This window comes from Alosa alosa, chromosome 6, assembly GCF_017589495.1.
Source record: "Alosa alosa isolate M-15738 ecotype Scorff River chromosome 6, AALO_Geno_1.1, whole genome shotgun sequence".
In the NCBI taxonomy this organism is placed as follows: Eukaryota; Metazoa; Chordata; class Actinopteri; order Clupeiformes; family Clupeidae; genus Alosa; species Alosa alosa.
Genome location: NC_063194.1, coordinates 8,231,669 through 8,246,862, shown reverse-complemented (window position 1 = coordinate 8,246,862; position 15,194 = coordinate 8,231,669). Strand labels below are relative to the sequence as shown.

Genomic DNA, 15,194 nt, shown 5'->3' with positions numbered 1-15,194 from the left:
GGTTTTGTCATGTTTTTTTTCCGAGGATGGAGAACAAGAGTTGACATAATGACAAAATTGAAATGAAAAGCCTTGGATTTGCACTTGGTGTACATAAAAAGAATCTGATTAGGTTGTACTGTATTAATTTTCCTGGAGGAGAGTATAGCTTTCTGTGGCTTCAATGGTGTGACTGGAGAAGAGTGCGGTGTGTCTGTCTTTTGGATTGTTTAATGCACAATGGCTATCTCTTTAAGGGTGTAAGGCAGATTATGATGGCAACAATTATTATGATGCGTGTTCCCTCCCCTGACTTGGCCTGCTCTCTTCCTTGCTCTGAAGGAAACGACTGTGTATTTGAGCTGGTGTTTGTAAACGCAAAGCCTGTATCGGACGCCCATGCAGGTCTTTGGCACTAGATTGCTGTGTGTTGTGTGTTTTTTTTTTTTTTTATTATTTTTTTTTTTTAATTCATTTATTCTTATTCATTTTATGATGACTTTGTGCTGCTCCACAGCCTTGTGCTTTGGAGTGATCTTCCTCTGTGTCCAGGGTAGTGGTGTTAAGAGTACTGAGGGTTAACGCTGTGCATGGCTTTAACTAATGGTTCTGAATAGGATCTTTCTAACTGTTGGGAGAGATGGCTTTTTGTATTGTCTCCCCAAACATTGTGGCTTTTGTTTATTGGAGTGAATTGATAGCATAGGGAAAAGCCATTTGGCACCCAGTTAATTTCCACTTTTTTTTTTTTTTTTTTTTTTTTTTTTTTTTTTTTTTTTTTTTTAAAACTGTTCTTTTTTCTTTTGTTTCTGTTGTTGTTGTTTTCCTTTGTCTCTTGTCATCTTAAAGTAATGTCTTCATGTATGTACAGCTGTTTGGACAAACTTGTCCCTCTGAGACATGAAAATTCACTGTCATGCCAAAATTTCAGTGGGGGAGAGGGAGGAAAGGGATTTGTTCTTTTGTAAAAGCTGGACAATGTATATGCTTAAAATGCCACTTGCAAATGGATGTTTTGAGGAAATTCATGAGCAATGTACAATCCCCATTTTGTATGGCCAGGTAAAAGTAGAGGAAAACATGGCTTGGCCTGACATTCTACTTTTGTATGAGAAAATGTCATTTTCTGAAACTATCCTGTGAGCAAAATATACCCATGTCTTTTAAATGGTTCCTACTGTTGAACAATGTGCTACGGCAATTGACTTAAACTGTGAGTATTTCTGTCTTTCATTAAAAACCCTTAAAGCTTTAGTAATACCAGCACAAAGAAATGGATGAATGAGAGGTCGAATCTTAACTTCCACTTGGGAGAATACTAAGAAAGTCTATGCAGCGAGAAATGAGGCTTCAATATCTTGTTTGTTTTGTTTGTTTTTCCTCTCGGTATAATCTTTCACAGTAGTGACAGGATAAAGAAATCCTGAAACATGTGCCATGATTTAACTTCTTGATTTGTTCTTGTTTTTCTTTGTAAAAAAAAAGCGGAGAAAAAAACAAATTGGCCAGTTGTAGCAGATGGAGCATTACACTGGAAAACTTCCCTCTTCTCACTGTTCCTTGAACACAAAAATGTGGAACTGAGAAAAGGTAGAGTTTTCAATGCAACTTCTTTTTTTTTTATTATTATTTTTTAACAAATATTTCTGAAACCATTCTTTGCTCCCTCATAACCTATATGCACACTGCTTTCGGTTGACTGTTTAAAGGATGTGTAGAAATCAACATCAATAAACTTACCAACTTCAATGAGCAGGAAGTACTTTTCGCTGTCTTCCTGGGGTCATCGTAGAATTTTCACTTGGGGAACTGCACTTTTTGAAGGACAATCCTTATTTGTATTGGTTAAAATTTGACAGGAATTAGTCTAATAATACAAGGTAGAAAACTCGTGTTTAGTGATGAATGTTTCCTCTGATGCTGTTGTATTTTATTTTACTCTTTGTTGCTTGGTTTTCAATTTTAGTGCTCTTAAGTGAACATGTACTAAGGTTGTAGAGTAGATATTAGGTCTTATGTTGGCTGTACTCGTAGACTGATAACTGTTTGTAAAGTTCTGATCCTGATATCAGAATACAAAGCTGTATAACTTGGGTACAACCCTCAATAAAAAGCCTAACATTCAATTCGAAGTGTCTGTCTTTTACATCATCCACTAGGAGACCATTGCAATTACACAATCTTTTCAACAGAGTTAATTATAGTGCAATGAAAAATATTCAGTTTAAGAGCCATTATTTTCATCAGTTTCCATTATAAATTGCATTATTGTCCAGTCGTCAGGTCCATGAACAGTCTGGACTAATTCAGACTGCCAGTATGTTAAATGAATGATTAGACTTATTTGTCAAAATGTGCTTGTGCATCTTATCAGATTCTTGGCAACACACACAATAGGCCCCTAACAATAGAGTGATGTCTTTCAGACAGGACATGCAGTGCCCTTATGGAGTCAGTACAACTTGTTTGTAAAAATGATACTTGATAATGATATAACTTTTACATTCATACTATTCTCATTTTCCCATACCGCTAACCAACTACTTGATGTCCAGACAATGCAATAGGACCACTGACACAAACATCTCCAGGCTATTTGATCACATGAAACCAGTAAAATAGAAATAGAGCAATGATCTGAAGTTAAATGTGTGAAAGTACTACATGAAGCTTAGAAACTACCAGGAACAATACTAAACTATGTAACACTTAAAACACTCACCCCAATTTGGAATTTGTCAATGTTCTTCTAAAGTTTTTGGTCTAAAATCTGACAAATGTAGCCAAAAATGTGTGAGTGCCATTTGCCATTACTGATTCATATGGAAAGATGGATAAATAATTTGAAGCCATCACTTCAATCAAAATTGCCCACAGAACATAAAATACTGATGTAAATTAACTTCAACAAAAAATACTTCCAAAAAGGGTCATGCAGTTCACTGAGAAAATGAACAATACAGGTGTGCAGTGTTATTACCACAGTTTTCCACATAATGCAGACAGCATGATGCCAGGGTTTTCAACTATTCCTTATCCAGATATAAGACAGGATTGGTAAAGGTCTATTCCCCTTAATGTAACTTTTTCAGTTTACAATTTTTTCAATTGATATGTCACTGTACCTCTTCACAGACTACACATCTGAACAATTAAAAGAGACTAATTCTCATAAGTATAAATTAAAAGGTATTATCAAGGGCATTTATAAAAGTCTGCCTCTCAAATCCTAATATACATTTAGTTACATTCAGCAGATTACTTCTCTTAGTGTTCATTGTGTGAGCTCATAAAACTTGATCATGGAATAGCAGACTCTGACTTTATTATATATTTAATAATATTGATGCTCATGGATTCTAGAGTTCATACCTCTGATTGGCCACAAGGTGGAGCTGTGCAAACAATACAAACATTACAACGATGAGTTCTCTTAGGTCTGGTTTATTAAGCTCTTTAAAACTCAAAGAATTAACTCACATTTAATTATCACATACAGCGGTACATACGACAAGGCAGTGGACTTTGATAGCCACAGACTGACAAGGTGAGCAAGTGGATACAAAAACAGAAAAAACTGCCCCGTTACATCTGCAGTATATTCAACAAGGTCATTCCCACCACACCTAGATGAAAAAAGAAAATTGACAAAATTACTTCATGTCAACTGACCACAGGACACTTAGAACTAATGAATTAGTGAGAGCTAATGGTTAAATGGCCACCAAATCACCTTATTCATAAACATCTTTCTTATCAGCAATGAATTGTACAATCTCCGCAGGAGTCATTAGTTTCTCTGCTGCCGCATCTGGGATCTCAAATCCTGTGGACCACACACAAGCATGCCACATACAGAGAGAGAGAGAAAGAGAATTGTGAAGCCACACGATCAAAACCTGAGCATAAACTGCTTAAGGGGAGACAAAAACAAATACCATCAACTTACCAAACTCATCCTCCATTGCCATTATAATTTCGACCTGGTCCAAACTATCCAACCCCAAATCCTTCATGAAGTGAGAGGACGCTTTCAGCTGGGGAAAAATACAATATTAATGTGGACAATAATCAAAAGAAAAAGGACAACAGATGCCTTTCTCCTCTGCTAGTAATTTGCAGTTGAATATGCTGCATTGACAACCAATATGATTGAGGCATTAGAACATTAAGCATTAGATTCCTCCACGGGTTGATAGAAGACGAGCCCCATATCACTACAGGCAAGTTAAAACAAGACAGGGGTGGTCATGTGTTTTACACTTAACACAATTCTACACACTTACGTTCTCGGGATTGATCTTGTCATACAGCTTCAAGACGTACATAACACGCTCTGTGATTGCCTCGATTGTGAGAGGAGGCAAACCTCCATACTGTCGACTCAGCTGTGAAATCTTGGAAGGAAAAAAAAAAAAAACACAATTCAGGGATAGTTTAATGTATCGAAACATCTAGCCACTCTGTCAGGCTCACTAAGGACATATTGCAGCAGTAACCAAGTATCATAAACGACCCATTCATACATTTTTGCAATTAAAAACACGTAATTTAGCAAGGTGGTGACCAGCTGGCATCACCCTCAAGGAACTGCCAACTTAACGTGACAAGTTAGGTTGGTAGGTCTGCTAACTTAAATTAGCTGTTACCTTAGCGAGGTAGATACAACAAGAGTATAAAAGCCGATGATAATGGTTAGACTTCAAGACAAACCATACAATTGTCAATGCCTATTGGTGTGTTTGTTTATACCATCAACTCAGTTTTTACCCTATCTTTAGCTGACAACCAAGATACGACTGGATTTGCAGGAAAGACACTGGTAGGTCACTGCATCATCCAGCACCGCTAGGCCAAAGCTGCTACTCAGAACCTTCAATGTTATTTAACTCTTACCCGAGACTGCTCGATCCCCCGTGTTCTCTGGGTGCAACCGATCACAGAAAATGATCGGTCATTGGAAAAAAGCAGCGCACTACTTGATCTTGCGATCACGGATCCTTGAAATAACCTTGTCGAAGACCGGGTTAGCGAACGAACACACTGGGTGAGCGCACGGGCCGCCATGTCTGAGAAACCCTGACAAGTCCCAGAATGCACCAGGATCAAGAGACATTCAATGAGCACATGCGCATTCTAGCCAATCCGGAAATATTGACATGTTCCTTATTTATCTGTAGTTTTTTTTTAGGATTTTTAAAAATAAAACACATTACAACTATTTTTGTAATTGAAGAATACATGCCACAATTAAATATTTAATGTTAACTACACACATCACAATTACATACTTGACCCGGATACGGAAACTAACTACCTATGTTTTGAAACGTGACGTAATTATTTATCAACGTGGTTGTGCTTGTTTCATGGTTAACCATCTTTTAAGGCAGGTACACGAATAACACCAATTTATCGTTGTTATAGCGTGTCTAATAATTATAGATCTAAAGCAAGATATAGTGATAGTGTGTCGAACTGTTATGGTTGTTAATGAATGGCCTCTTACAGACGCACAACATATTCGCAGTCTCGCCTGTGTACAGCATATTCACAACCCTCTGTCTTAATTTTGTAGTACGCAAAACGGATTACAAGTTTCGCTGTCGGGTGTGCATACTCCTGACATGCCCTACGTAAAATGTACACAATTTGTCCTATGATGTTCTGTTGCAGGATATAGAAATGATCGACATGGAGCCTGCGAGTTTGGAGAACTTGTGTATCTTGTATCACAGTGCAGATTACATTGTTGTCAATAAGCACTGGGACATACGTATCGACAGCAAAATGTGGTATGAAAAGCAGACCGTCCAGAGTCAGCTGAATCATCACTTTCCAAGTCTGGTCGACCCTGGGACATACTATGGTTTCAGGTGTTGGTTCTTTCTTTTATATGCTTGAAATATGGTGGAATTTAAATAATGGAGCAAGATGAATGACAAATTCCATGATGTGCTGTATATGAGCAAATAGATAGATAGATAGATACTTTTAATAAAATAATTATTTGTTGGTGCTTACATTCCGTTGTCAGTTACCAACCTTATTATTTAAGCCCTGATGTAATGCAATAAAAGTACACTTTATATGTCACTCTTTTGTCATAATTTAATTAATCTCAACTGCCAACTATTAAGACATAGCTTATTGCATGGCAGTTCATAATCGTTTTTTTAATTCATGTTTTCAGATTCTGCCACCAGTTGGATTTCTCCACTAGTGGTGCTCTTTGTGTAGCCCTTAATAAAGCAGCTGCAGGGAATGCCTACAGATGTTTCAAAGACCGGCTTGTAACAAAGGCATATCTGGCACTGGTAAGCAAGTCTGCTATGTTTCAAATACAGCAGCATGATCAGTCAGTTTATTAATCATTAAGAATTTCCATGTCTCTATCTTATAGCTCCGAGGGACAGTTGAGAAAGAAACAATGACGCTGAACTTTGCTATTGGCAAAAACACTGAAGAGGGCAAGACTCATATGATGTGTATTGATGGCACTGAAGGTGAGATATTTGTTCATATTTGTTTGTTGAATAGCCCTTTTCACATGCATAATTATCTGTTAAATGCTGTCAGTTGCCAAATGAATGCTGAGTACCTAATTGGGTTTACATTAATTTAGTTACAATAACTCTCTCTCTCTGTTTCAGGTTGTGAGAATCCTAAGCCCAGTCAAACAGAGCTCAAAGTCCTTGAATATGGAACATATGATGGTGAGCCAGTCACCAAAGTGCTACTGCAGCCTCTAACAGGTAGAACTTTGGTACTTGTGTAGACTTGATTTGTGACTGTGGTTAAATTATTTGTAAAATTATCTGATTACGGTATACTATGTGGTATTAATTTATGTATTTGCATATACATTTAGTACTCGCCCTGATAAAGGGAAGGGAATAATTGTAAATGGGTCCGTTCATGTGTGCTTGTCTGCTCACATAACTTGAAAACTAAAAAAACGTCAAATATTCTTTACTACGTCACTCTCCTCTAACATGATTACCCAGATCTGGCTCAGAATACCAATACTGGAATTTGGTTTTGCTTTGGTTAGTTATATTATGATGTTGCAGTTATATAGTTTGGTTACAGTTGTATATTGTAGTCTGCCGTTACCCGACTGCTATTGTTTTATATGTAAACAATCAAATTGCCTGATTGGCAATTGTTTTTTTTTCAGGACGCACCCACCAACTGAGAGTACACTGTAGCGCTGTTGGCCACCCCATTGTTGGCGACTACACCTACAGCTTGGGCAAAGACAACAGCCCCTACCGTATGATGCTGCATGCCTACCTCTTGCGTATCCCCTTGCCAAAGGAGCCCATCCATGTGACTGCCCCAGACCCCTTCCTGCCAGTCAGAGACACCAAATGGGCTCCAGAGAGACTCGTGAAGACACTAGAGGGTGCACTGGGGGGCCTGCTAGACTGCTGCAAGGAGGAGGAGAGCCGACCCACTGATGAAACATTACAAGTGGAGGAGAAGAGAAGAACCACGGAGGAGACAGAGGAGCAGAGGGCCCTGTGTCAACAGTGGCTAAGTGAGTGGTCTTTGGACTGACACTCCTACAAGTTACCTGTGCTTTCCCTCCCAGGTTCTTTAGCTGTTAGCACTCCTGTTAGCCTAGCAGTGTTTATGTGCCCTATACTAGCAGAGACAATGTTCTCCAAACACACTGTGATGTAAAGTGCCAAATAGGTTCAGTAGGAGTAATTTAATTGATTAATGGACCACAACTCACTGTATTACCTCATGATGGACATTAAGGCCAGAGCTTTTCATACTTGGATGTTGCATATTAAATTTTCACAAACCAATTAGTTTAAATGACTTCACATCGTCCAAAAGACATTTAAGCTACAGATGATTGAACTAGAGAGAGCATCTTATAAGTGACCTATGGTTGTCAGTTACTAATGTAGAACCACAACAGGGTCCTTGCACCTTCCTTGCTCTCACCATTGTGTGTCGTGTTGCTGCTGATCACAGTGTGTACCAGCTAAATGTTAACTCTTTAACACACACACAGACATAGGAACCACAAAGTATGCCATGTGTACTACTAGATATTGCGAAGAAAACTTTGTATGAATGAGCTGTGATATGAGCTTACTGCTCTTATGTACGGTTTGTACTTTTACTGTATGTATTTTAATCATATGTTATGCACTTTTTATCTGGAAAGGATATGTAGTTTGTTTTATGAACATGTACAGTTTTTTTTATTTGTTTTGATGTTAATTTGTACACAACTGGCATGCAGATGTAGCAAATCAGCAGAAAGTTTACGTATTTTTAAAAGTCATTTCTGGAATCTGCTGCTATCTAAAATGTGCTGATGCTTTGGCTGCATGACCTATTGCATAAGATAAGATCACTGTAGTCTATCTTGTGTTCATGTGGCTTCCATTAAGAACCAAGAGGTAGCCTTAGCCCTGGGCTCAGTGAAACAAAAGATGCATTCAGAATGGTTGTATGTGTGCCATTATGATGTTTTGATGGCTATAAATTAATGTAGAATACTGGTGACAGTATTTACTTAACCTGTACTTTAACATGCACTAGACTTCTCTCAAAAATATTGAATGAAACACAACACTAACAAAGCTGAGACAATAAAAAAAAATGCATTTATTAGCAACCATGTGAATCTGAAAATGCCGCTCGCAAGAAGTATTTTAGTGTTGCAAGTGCAGACCAGTTACACATACAATAAATAATAGGCCAGGAAAGCAAACTAAACCGGTCATGTTGTTTTTCATGTGACATGGCTTGTCTTGTGATCTGCTTCCAATACCCAAGGCCCCTCTCGCCACTAACCTCAACTAACAGATGAGGCACAGAGGCACGGAACAATGATGCCACATACAGAGAGGGCTCAGAGACAACTCTCAGGATTCAGAGGGAGGAACTGAAAACTCACTGACAATGGAAAAACCTAGCTGATCAGTGAACACACGCTATAAAGCTTCTGATTCTGACAACATATTTTGATGAGTATTGACAAGGTATTCAAGGCATGTATATAGTTAAGGACTTTAATTAATGGTGAAGGACTAGAATATTCACTGTTTATAACGAGCAGGTGGCCTAAGGTCTGCACCACCCTGAGATGCATTTCTAGTCCTATCAAATACGTGGACCCATAGTCATAAAGATCCTTCATAGGTCCATTTCCTCTGTCAGTTTCCATTCAAACTACAGCTGAAAACTGATCCTTCATCTATACTCTCCTACTTGGAGAACCTTTGTGAAGATGGGGCCGCCAGTCCTTTCTCTTTTGGTCCGTGGGAGATTGACCCAGGAGTGTTAGATCTGGCTGAGAGGGAGGAACTTCTGGTAGTAGCTTTTGGTGACGTCAATCATCAGCTCTTGCGTGCACTCTGGGAGCTCATTTGAAAACAGGCCTTCAAACCAGACAGAGAGGAATGGAGGGGACAATGTCAACACTTTACTAGACACATACAGTATATACATACATAGATACTTGATTCATCCCCAAGGGACAATTGTACGGTTATAGATCATAAAGATCATAACAAACATACAGTTTTACACAAACATAGTACATATGAATGCAAAGGGTTCCCCACAATCCAAACATCTACGAGTACACACTTTAACTCGGGCCTACTTAGTGAATGAGAGTTAAACAGTCTTTTCCATTAGTTTTCTAATGACCTAGGCTATGTCAGTTCAAGTGGACTGATTGTTGAATTGGAAGTGTGCATTTAGTGGATCTGAACCTACACATAAACATCAGCTGTCAAAAGTCTCATCATGGATGGATGCATGGACGGATCAGACTTCTACATATGGATGTCACTTACCTGGACAACCAGAGAAGACTGTAAAGGGAGGAACCACGGTCTCAGGAGGCAGGACTGTGTTATCCAAAATTTTACAGCAATCCTTCAGAACACAGCGACGACCCTGAAAAAAAGCATACATAGTAAAAGGCTAAATACTCCATTCTGTTTCTTGAAATTGTTCATGGTCAACAAATGTTGTAACACAGTAAATGTGTACTCACAATGACACAGTTCTTTCCAATGTGGACATAAGATCCTATCTGAGCTGCATTAACAACACAGTCTTCTTCTATGAACACATGGTCCCCAATGTGCAGTGGGAAGAATGCCACTCTAAGCATAATTGAAAACCAAAGCACAAGCGAGCTTAGAATCAATATTAGGACAAACACAAAATACTGTAGGATTTGCATGGATACCAGCCACATCCATATCTCGACTGACAGATAAAATCATTACTTACCCCTTGCTGAACTTTTTAAAGGGTGGACGAATCACACTCCGACTCTTTATGACACAGTGTCTTCCCACCCTGACATTTGCCAGATCGCCTCTGATAATGCAGTCATTCATAACAATGGTCTAAGGTAAAAAACAAATAATAAATCCAGGTTTCAGTGAATAGGATATCTAGTTGCCACTGTATTGCATGTCATCTAACGGTAGTTTTCAATCTGCGTAAAAGCTAACGTTAGCGTTGACAGACTTGTAACGTTAATCGACACAGTAATACTCACTTTTCCATTAAGCACGATGTTCTGACTCCCACAGAGTACCGACTGCCGACTAACCTTATTACCCGATGCCTGCAAGGAAATTATATATTAGTTATCGTTGATTAAAAAAAGACAATGTTAACTGCTACAAGAAGTAACGTTCTCCAGGTACCAAGCAACTTCAGCTTTAGCTAACTTAGCCATATTTAATTAGCTAGCTATCACAGAACAAATACACTGTTTGTGTGAAATTAGCATAAACAAAAAATCCAGTAACACCACAACTTAGTTACTCAATAATAGCATTAATTGTCGTATTGTGTACCTAGACAGCAAAAATAGATTCAGTAAAAGCTGTGATAAACACCAGCATACATGGTAGCCTACAACGGTGCTAATTCGCTATCGCTAGCTGAACTGTTACTTGCTAATGTGGAATCAAGGAAAACATGTTACGTGTGCAAATGCACTTACTGACCGTCTCTATATATTCTGCCTTGTTGTACAATATTTCACACAGCTCCATTATATACTGGAATTGTGGATTCACTAGCCAAACTCCCGATGACTGCCACTGAATATCTGGGTAACGTTAACTTGAATCGGCTGGCTGTCAGCCGCTCCCCTGGTTTCCGCTGTTGTTGGTTGACAGACATTGCATGTAGAGTCAAAGACATCATCGACCAAAATTGATTAATAATGTCTCCCGGAGAAATAGTCAATTCACTGGAAGGACTCTAGATGGCTCTATGGACCAGTCAGTGGCATGTACATCTGCAAAGGAGCACCACTTTCCTAACATTTAGCCTATCATATCATTACATTCCTTCATTACATCCCGCCTAGACTACTTCAACTCCCTATTCATTGGCCTCCCTAAATCACTTCATTCAGAACTTTGCAGCCAGACTAATCACTCATACCAAGATATCTGCACACATCACCCCTATTCTTTCTCAGCTTCCCTGGTTACCGGTTCTGTCCCGAATCAAATTAAAAATTCTACTAGCTACTCACTTTCAAAGCCCTCCATGACCTTGCTCCTCCTTATCTCTGTGACCTTCTGATTTCTTACACTCCTTCCTGCTCCCTCAGATCCTCTAATCAAAATATCCTCTCTGTCCCCCGAACCAGACTCTACCCTAGGTGGCAGGTCTTTCAGCGCCATGGCCCCTAAGCTCTGGAATTCCCTCCCTCAATCCCTCCGTGACCGTCCTTCCTTTCCTTTCTTCAAAGCTCATCTGAAGACCTTTCTGTTTCAGGAACACGTTTCACCTTCCGCCACCGCTTGACTCATCCTTGACTTGCCCTTTTTTGACTGTCTGTTTTTGTGTTGTCTTCTTGCTCTGTTTGTGTTGACTTTGTAAAGTGACTTTGCGTCTGAGAAAGCGCTATATAAATAAAACGTATTATTATTATTATTATTATTATTATTATTATTATTATTATTATTATTATGTCATATTACCACTCCTCCACTACCTTTTTCTTATCTACCTTTTCTCTCACTCCCCACCCTTTCCTCCCTTCTTATTTCTGTAAGCCTATTTACTGTAGCCTATTATGCTAACTTGTGCTAATGCATGGTGTAGGCCTAAAATAACCCAGCTTTACAATCTTACACAAATTTTATTGATCAGTTAGGTCTTGCTATGCTACATTATACAACAATAGACAGACAGACAGACAGATAGATAGATAGATAGATAGATAGATAGATAGATAGATAGATAGACAGACTGATAGGTTACCGGTATAGGCTAAGGGAAATTATGGTGTAATATGACATAGATTTATCTCACAGAGTGATGTAAGATCCTATACATCTCTCTCTCTCTCTCTCTCTCTCTCTCTCTCTCTCACTCTCTCTCTTTCTCTCTCTCTCTCTCAATTCAATTCAATGAGCTTTAGATACATAGATAGATAGATAGATAGATAGATAGATAGATACTTTATTGATCCTCAGTAGCATACAGACAATACACACACATTCACTAACAGCAGAAAATGTAATTAAAAGTATATAATATAAAAAACACAACTAAGCAATAAGGACAGTAGAAGATAAAGAATATACTAAATAAAAATCAATTCTAAAAACAGTATCCACATAGTGGGTGATCAATCAATCAAGAGGCGCTTGCAATGACTGAGGCAGGGACTGAGCCTGTGATTCTCTGTGCATAGTAAGGTAAGGTAAGGTGCTCTGTGTGAATGAGTGTCATGGTGATAGTGCAAATGAGTAAGTCCAACAGTGCAAGAATAAAGTCTATATATCTATATATTAGGGCTGTCAATCGATTAAGAAAATTAATCTAATTAATTACATACTCTGTGATTAATTCATCTAAATTAATCGCATATATAATTTTTGCTGTGAAAGTATTTTAAATATTTAAATTCAAATGAATCATTGAATAATCAGCATTAGTGACATTAAAGTTCAAAAACTCTTTTATTATTATTTTCACTGTTCAAATAATGGCCATAATAATCTATGCTATGACCTAATATGCTGAAGAAATAAATTCAACAGTGCTTCGGGAAGAAGTTTTGTTTTTCACATACAAGGCATTTCATTCCACAGATATAACCTAGGGGACACAATGAAAATAAATTAACACTCCCCTCAATGTCAACAGTTATTTCTTTGCATTGATGTGCATGATAGCTCACATGTATCCCTTTTGCAGATCACTCCATCTCACACACAATTTTTCACAATTCATCTATTGATGAAGACATACTAATTTTTACAGTCAAAGCGAGGCTTCAGGTATACCCAACAAGGTTAAACCTGTCAATCTGGTATCCTCATTCCCACTCACCATTGTGTATACATCATGGACAAGAGCAAGTCATAGAATCCATGTCACACATATTAAATTCATTTTTACAAAAGTCTTTATGTATCCAGGCATGATAGGATTGTGGACATTATCTGGAAATGTATCATCCTTATTTTTTCCAAATGTGTCAATACATGTAAACAACAAATGCTTTCCTGGTGTTCTACAATGTCTGAGTTCTCTGATTTAAATGCCACCAGGCCTGATATTATAACCATTGATGAGCACGATAGGGATGTGTTCATCCTGGAAGTAGGTTGCTGTTTTGATTCATGTCTAGAGGATGCTTCTGGAGGATCTGGTACTTATCTTCAGCAGCCTGGGCCACATGCAAAGGCTTGTCATTAGGGGTCTCAGGATAGTTGGCTTTACAAAAGCAAGGGCAAAGCAAATTGCCAAATACTGCTCAATATCCTCCATTATTGGATCTCGCCATATACTGTATGGAGAAGAAGGTGTTTTGTGTATCCATAAATCTGCTCTTTGAGATTGTCATCAGACCCACATTGGTGGGTCATGCCTTATATGTTCTGTATCTGTAACATTTATGTCCTTATGTACATTTATTATGAATTGCGGACATAAATAAAGTAGTTAAAATGTGTGTGTGTGTGTGCGCACCAGTGATGCCAGTAACACGTTCAAAACGCAAGTCAAAAGCTCCTCGAGCTCATCGACTCCTACAGACTTTCCCCTAAAGATGCTAGCTGCAGCAGCAACATTTCCGGAAAGGTACTGGCTTGATGAAATTCATTCTGGACTCTCTATCCGACCACATAAAGACCTCGGGATACTTCGGTTTGGCTTTAGGGACCCTCTACTCACTACCACGTAAGTGTAATGTTGTTTGGAACTGTAGAAGAACTGTGGAACTGTATAAAAATAGTGTTTTGTAGCGGCGAAATGACATGCCCTGGTCACTAATAGGCTAACGAGTTTTGACTAAAAACTGTAAAATCGAACTTTCTCAAAACACATCTGAATGACATGATTTTGATGTCAACTCAACGTATGTACTCCCAATCATCCGTAAATTGATCTAAAGTGCATTTTACTCCGGATAATTCCTTTAAGACTCGCCATAGAGAATGAATGGGGGAAATTACGGAGGTTATAGTTTGACATGTCCTACTCCCGTGCGGGCCAGATGCTATATACCACAGACATGTTTTGGGGGGCCACCCAAAATGAGGTGGCGGGCCGTAGTTTGGGGACCACCGAGTTAGTGTATCTAGGAACAGGAGCGTCATGGCAGAGTCAGTGCCCCTCAAAAAGGAACATTTAAGACCCATTTCACATCAGAATACACAAAAGTGTACCCAATTGTCTCATAAGAGTAAAACATAATGATAGTATTGCACACTGCACTGTTTGTAACAGTTACTTTAGCATTGCTCACGGCGGGTTAAATGATTGCAAAAGACTTGTTGAGGTGAGTTTAACAAGTGTAATTTAATTTGCATATTACTCAGGCCTATACTAGATGGCTAGTTGCCAAGGCTACATGAAAAGGCCAAACTACCAAACATAGTTACATATTTTACTATCACAATTTCTATCAATAGGCCTTCCTTATTTGGTGTACTGACTAGACATTATTGAACAAACATCTGCATTTCAGTATCTAAGTACAGTAGGTTAGGTTGGGATGTCTGCTATACATTGTTAAAATGCACTTCCAGTATAGTGAGTATTGGCAAAACCGGTTTTATGTTGAGGCGGTGGGGGTGTTGTCGGCAGCTGCTGAAAGTAACTAATAAAGTAACTTGTAATCTAACTTAGTTACTTTTAAAATCAAGTAATCAGTAAAGTAACTAAGTTACTTTTTAAAGGAG

The 15,194-nt window shown here is 38.5% G+C and overlaps 3 protein-coding genes across 4 annotated transcripts; 1 reads left to right on the top strand and 2 right to left on the bottom strand.

Moving 5' to 3' along the window:
* Nucleotides 1–3,407: 3,407 nt before the first annotated feature.
* On the bottom strand, nt 3,408–5,081 carry ndufab1b (NADH:ubiquinone oxidoreductase subunit AB1b). Its single transcript, XM_048246297.1, has 5 exons — nt 4,876–5,081; nt 4,266–4,376; nt 3,929–4,016; nt 3,713–3,805; nt 3,408–3,605 (listed from the first exon to the last, which is right to left on the bottom strand). Exons 1-4 carry the CDS (start codon nt 5,044–5,046, stop codon nt 3,714–3,716), a joined length of 462 nt encoding a protein of 153 aa, XP_048102254.1. The 5' UTR covers nt 5,047–5,081; the 3' UTR covers nt 3,408–3,605; nt 3,713.
* A 223-nt stretch (nt 5,082–5,304) lies between these two features.
* Nucleotides 5,305–8,623, top strand: rpusd1 (RNA pseudouridine synthase domain containing 1). Of its 2 annotated transcripts, none has more exons than XM_048246827.1 (6): nt 5,305–5,368; nt 5,656–5,855; nt 6,173–6,296; nt 6,383–6,485; nt 6,633–6,734; nt 7,160–8,623. In XM_048246827.1, exons 2-6 carry the CDS (start codon nt 5,665–5,667, stop codon nt 7,540–7,542), a joined length of 903 nt encoding a protein of 300 aa, XP_048102784.1. In that variant the 5' UTR covers nt 5,305–5,368; nt 5,656–5,664; the 3' UTR covers nt 7,543–8,623. The 2 variants fall into 2 exon arrangements, with proteins under 2 accessions (XP_048102784.1, XP_048102783.1); XM_048246826.1 differs by having other exon boundaries at nt 5,322–5,372.
* Nucleotides 8,594–11,162, bottom strand: dctn5 (dynactin 5). The gene is made up of 6 exons (XM_048246829.1): nt 10,989–11,162; nt 10,532–10,600; nt 10,258–10,376; nt 10,016–10,127; nt 9,813–9,915; nt 8,594–9,389 (listed from the first exon to the last, which is right to left on the bottom strand). Exons 1-6 carry the CDS (start codon nt 11,034–11,036, stop codon nt 9,292–9,294), a joined length of 549 nt encoding a protein of 182 aa, XP_048102786.1. The 5' UTR covers nt 11,037–11,162; the 3' UTR covers nt 8,594–9,291.
* Nucleotides 11,163–15,194: the final 4,032 nt, after the last annotated feature.

What these genes read in the sequence shown, in the direction of transcription:
- rpusd1 (XM_048246826.1), top strand. Translation starts at nt 5,349, where the DNA reads ATGGTTAACCATCTTTTAAGGCAG. An exon ending in GGGACATACTATGGTTTCAG is followed by an intron (nt 5,856 to 6,172) that starts GTGTTGGTTCTT and finishes TCATGTTTTCAG; the next exon opens with ATTCTGCCACCAGTTGGATT. An exon ending in GTGTATTGATGGCACTGAAG is followed by an intron (nt 6,486 to 6,632) that starts GTGAGATATTTG and finishes TCTCTGTTTCAG; the next exon opens with GTTGTGAGAATCCTAAGCCC.
- ndufab1b (XM_048246297.1), bottom strand. Translation starts at nt 5,046, where the DNA reads ATGGCGGCCCGTGCGCTCACCCAGTGTGTTCGTTCGCTAACCCGGTCT. An exon ending in GGGGGATCGAGCAGTCTCGG is followed by an intron (nt 4,377 to 4,875) that starts GTAAGAGTTAAA and finishes TTTCCTTCCAAG; the next exon opens with ATTTCACAGCTGAGTCGACA. An exon ending in GGCAATGGAGGATGAGTTTG is followed by an intron (nt 3,806 to 3,928) that starts GTAAGTTGATGG and finishes TGTGGTCCACAG; the next exon opens with GATTTGAGATCCCAGATGCG.
- dctn5 (XM_048246829.1), bottom strand. Translation starts at nt 11,036, where the DNA reads ATGGAGCTGTGTGAAATATTGTACAACAAGGCAGAATATATAGAGACG. An exon ending in AGGCAGAATATATAGAGACG is followed by an intron (nt 10,601 to 10,988) that starts GTCAGTAAGTGC and finishes ATTTCCTTGCAG; the next exon opens with GCATCGGGTAATAAGGTTAG. An exon ending in TTTAAAAAGTTCAGCAAGGG is followed by an intron (nt 10,128 to 10,257) that starts GTAAGTAATGAT and finishes AATTATGCTTAG; the next exon opens with AGTGGCATTCTTCCCACTGC.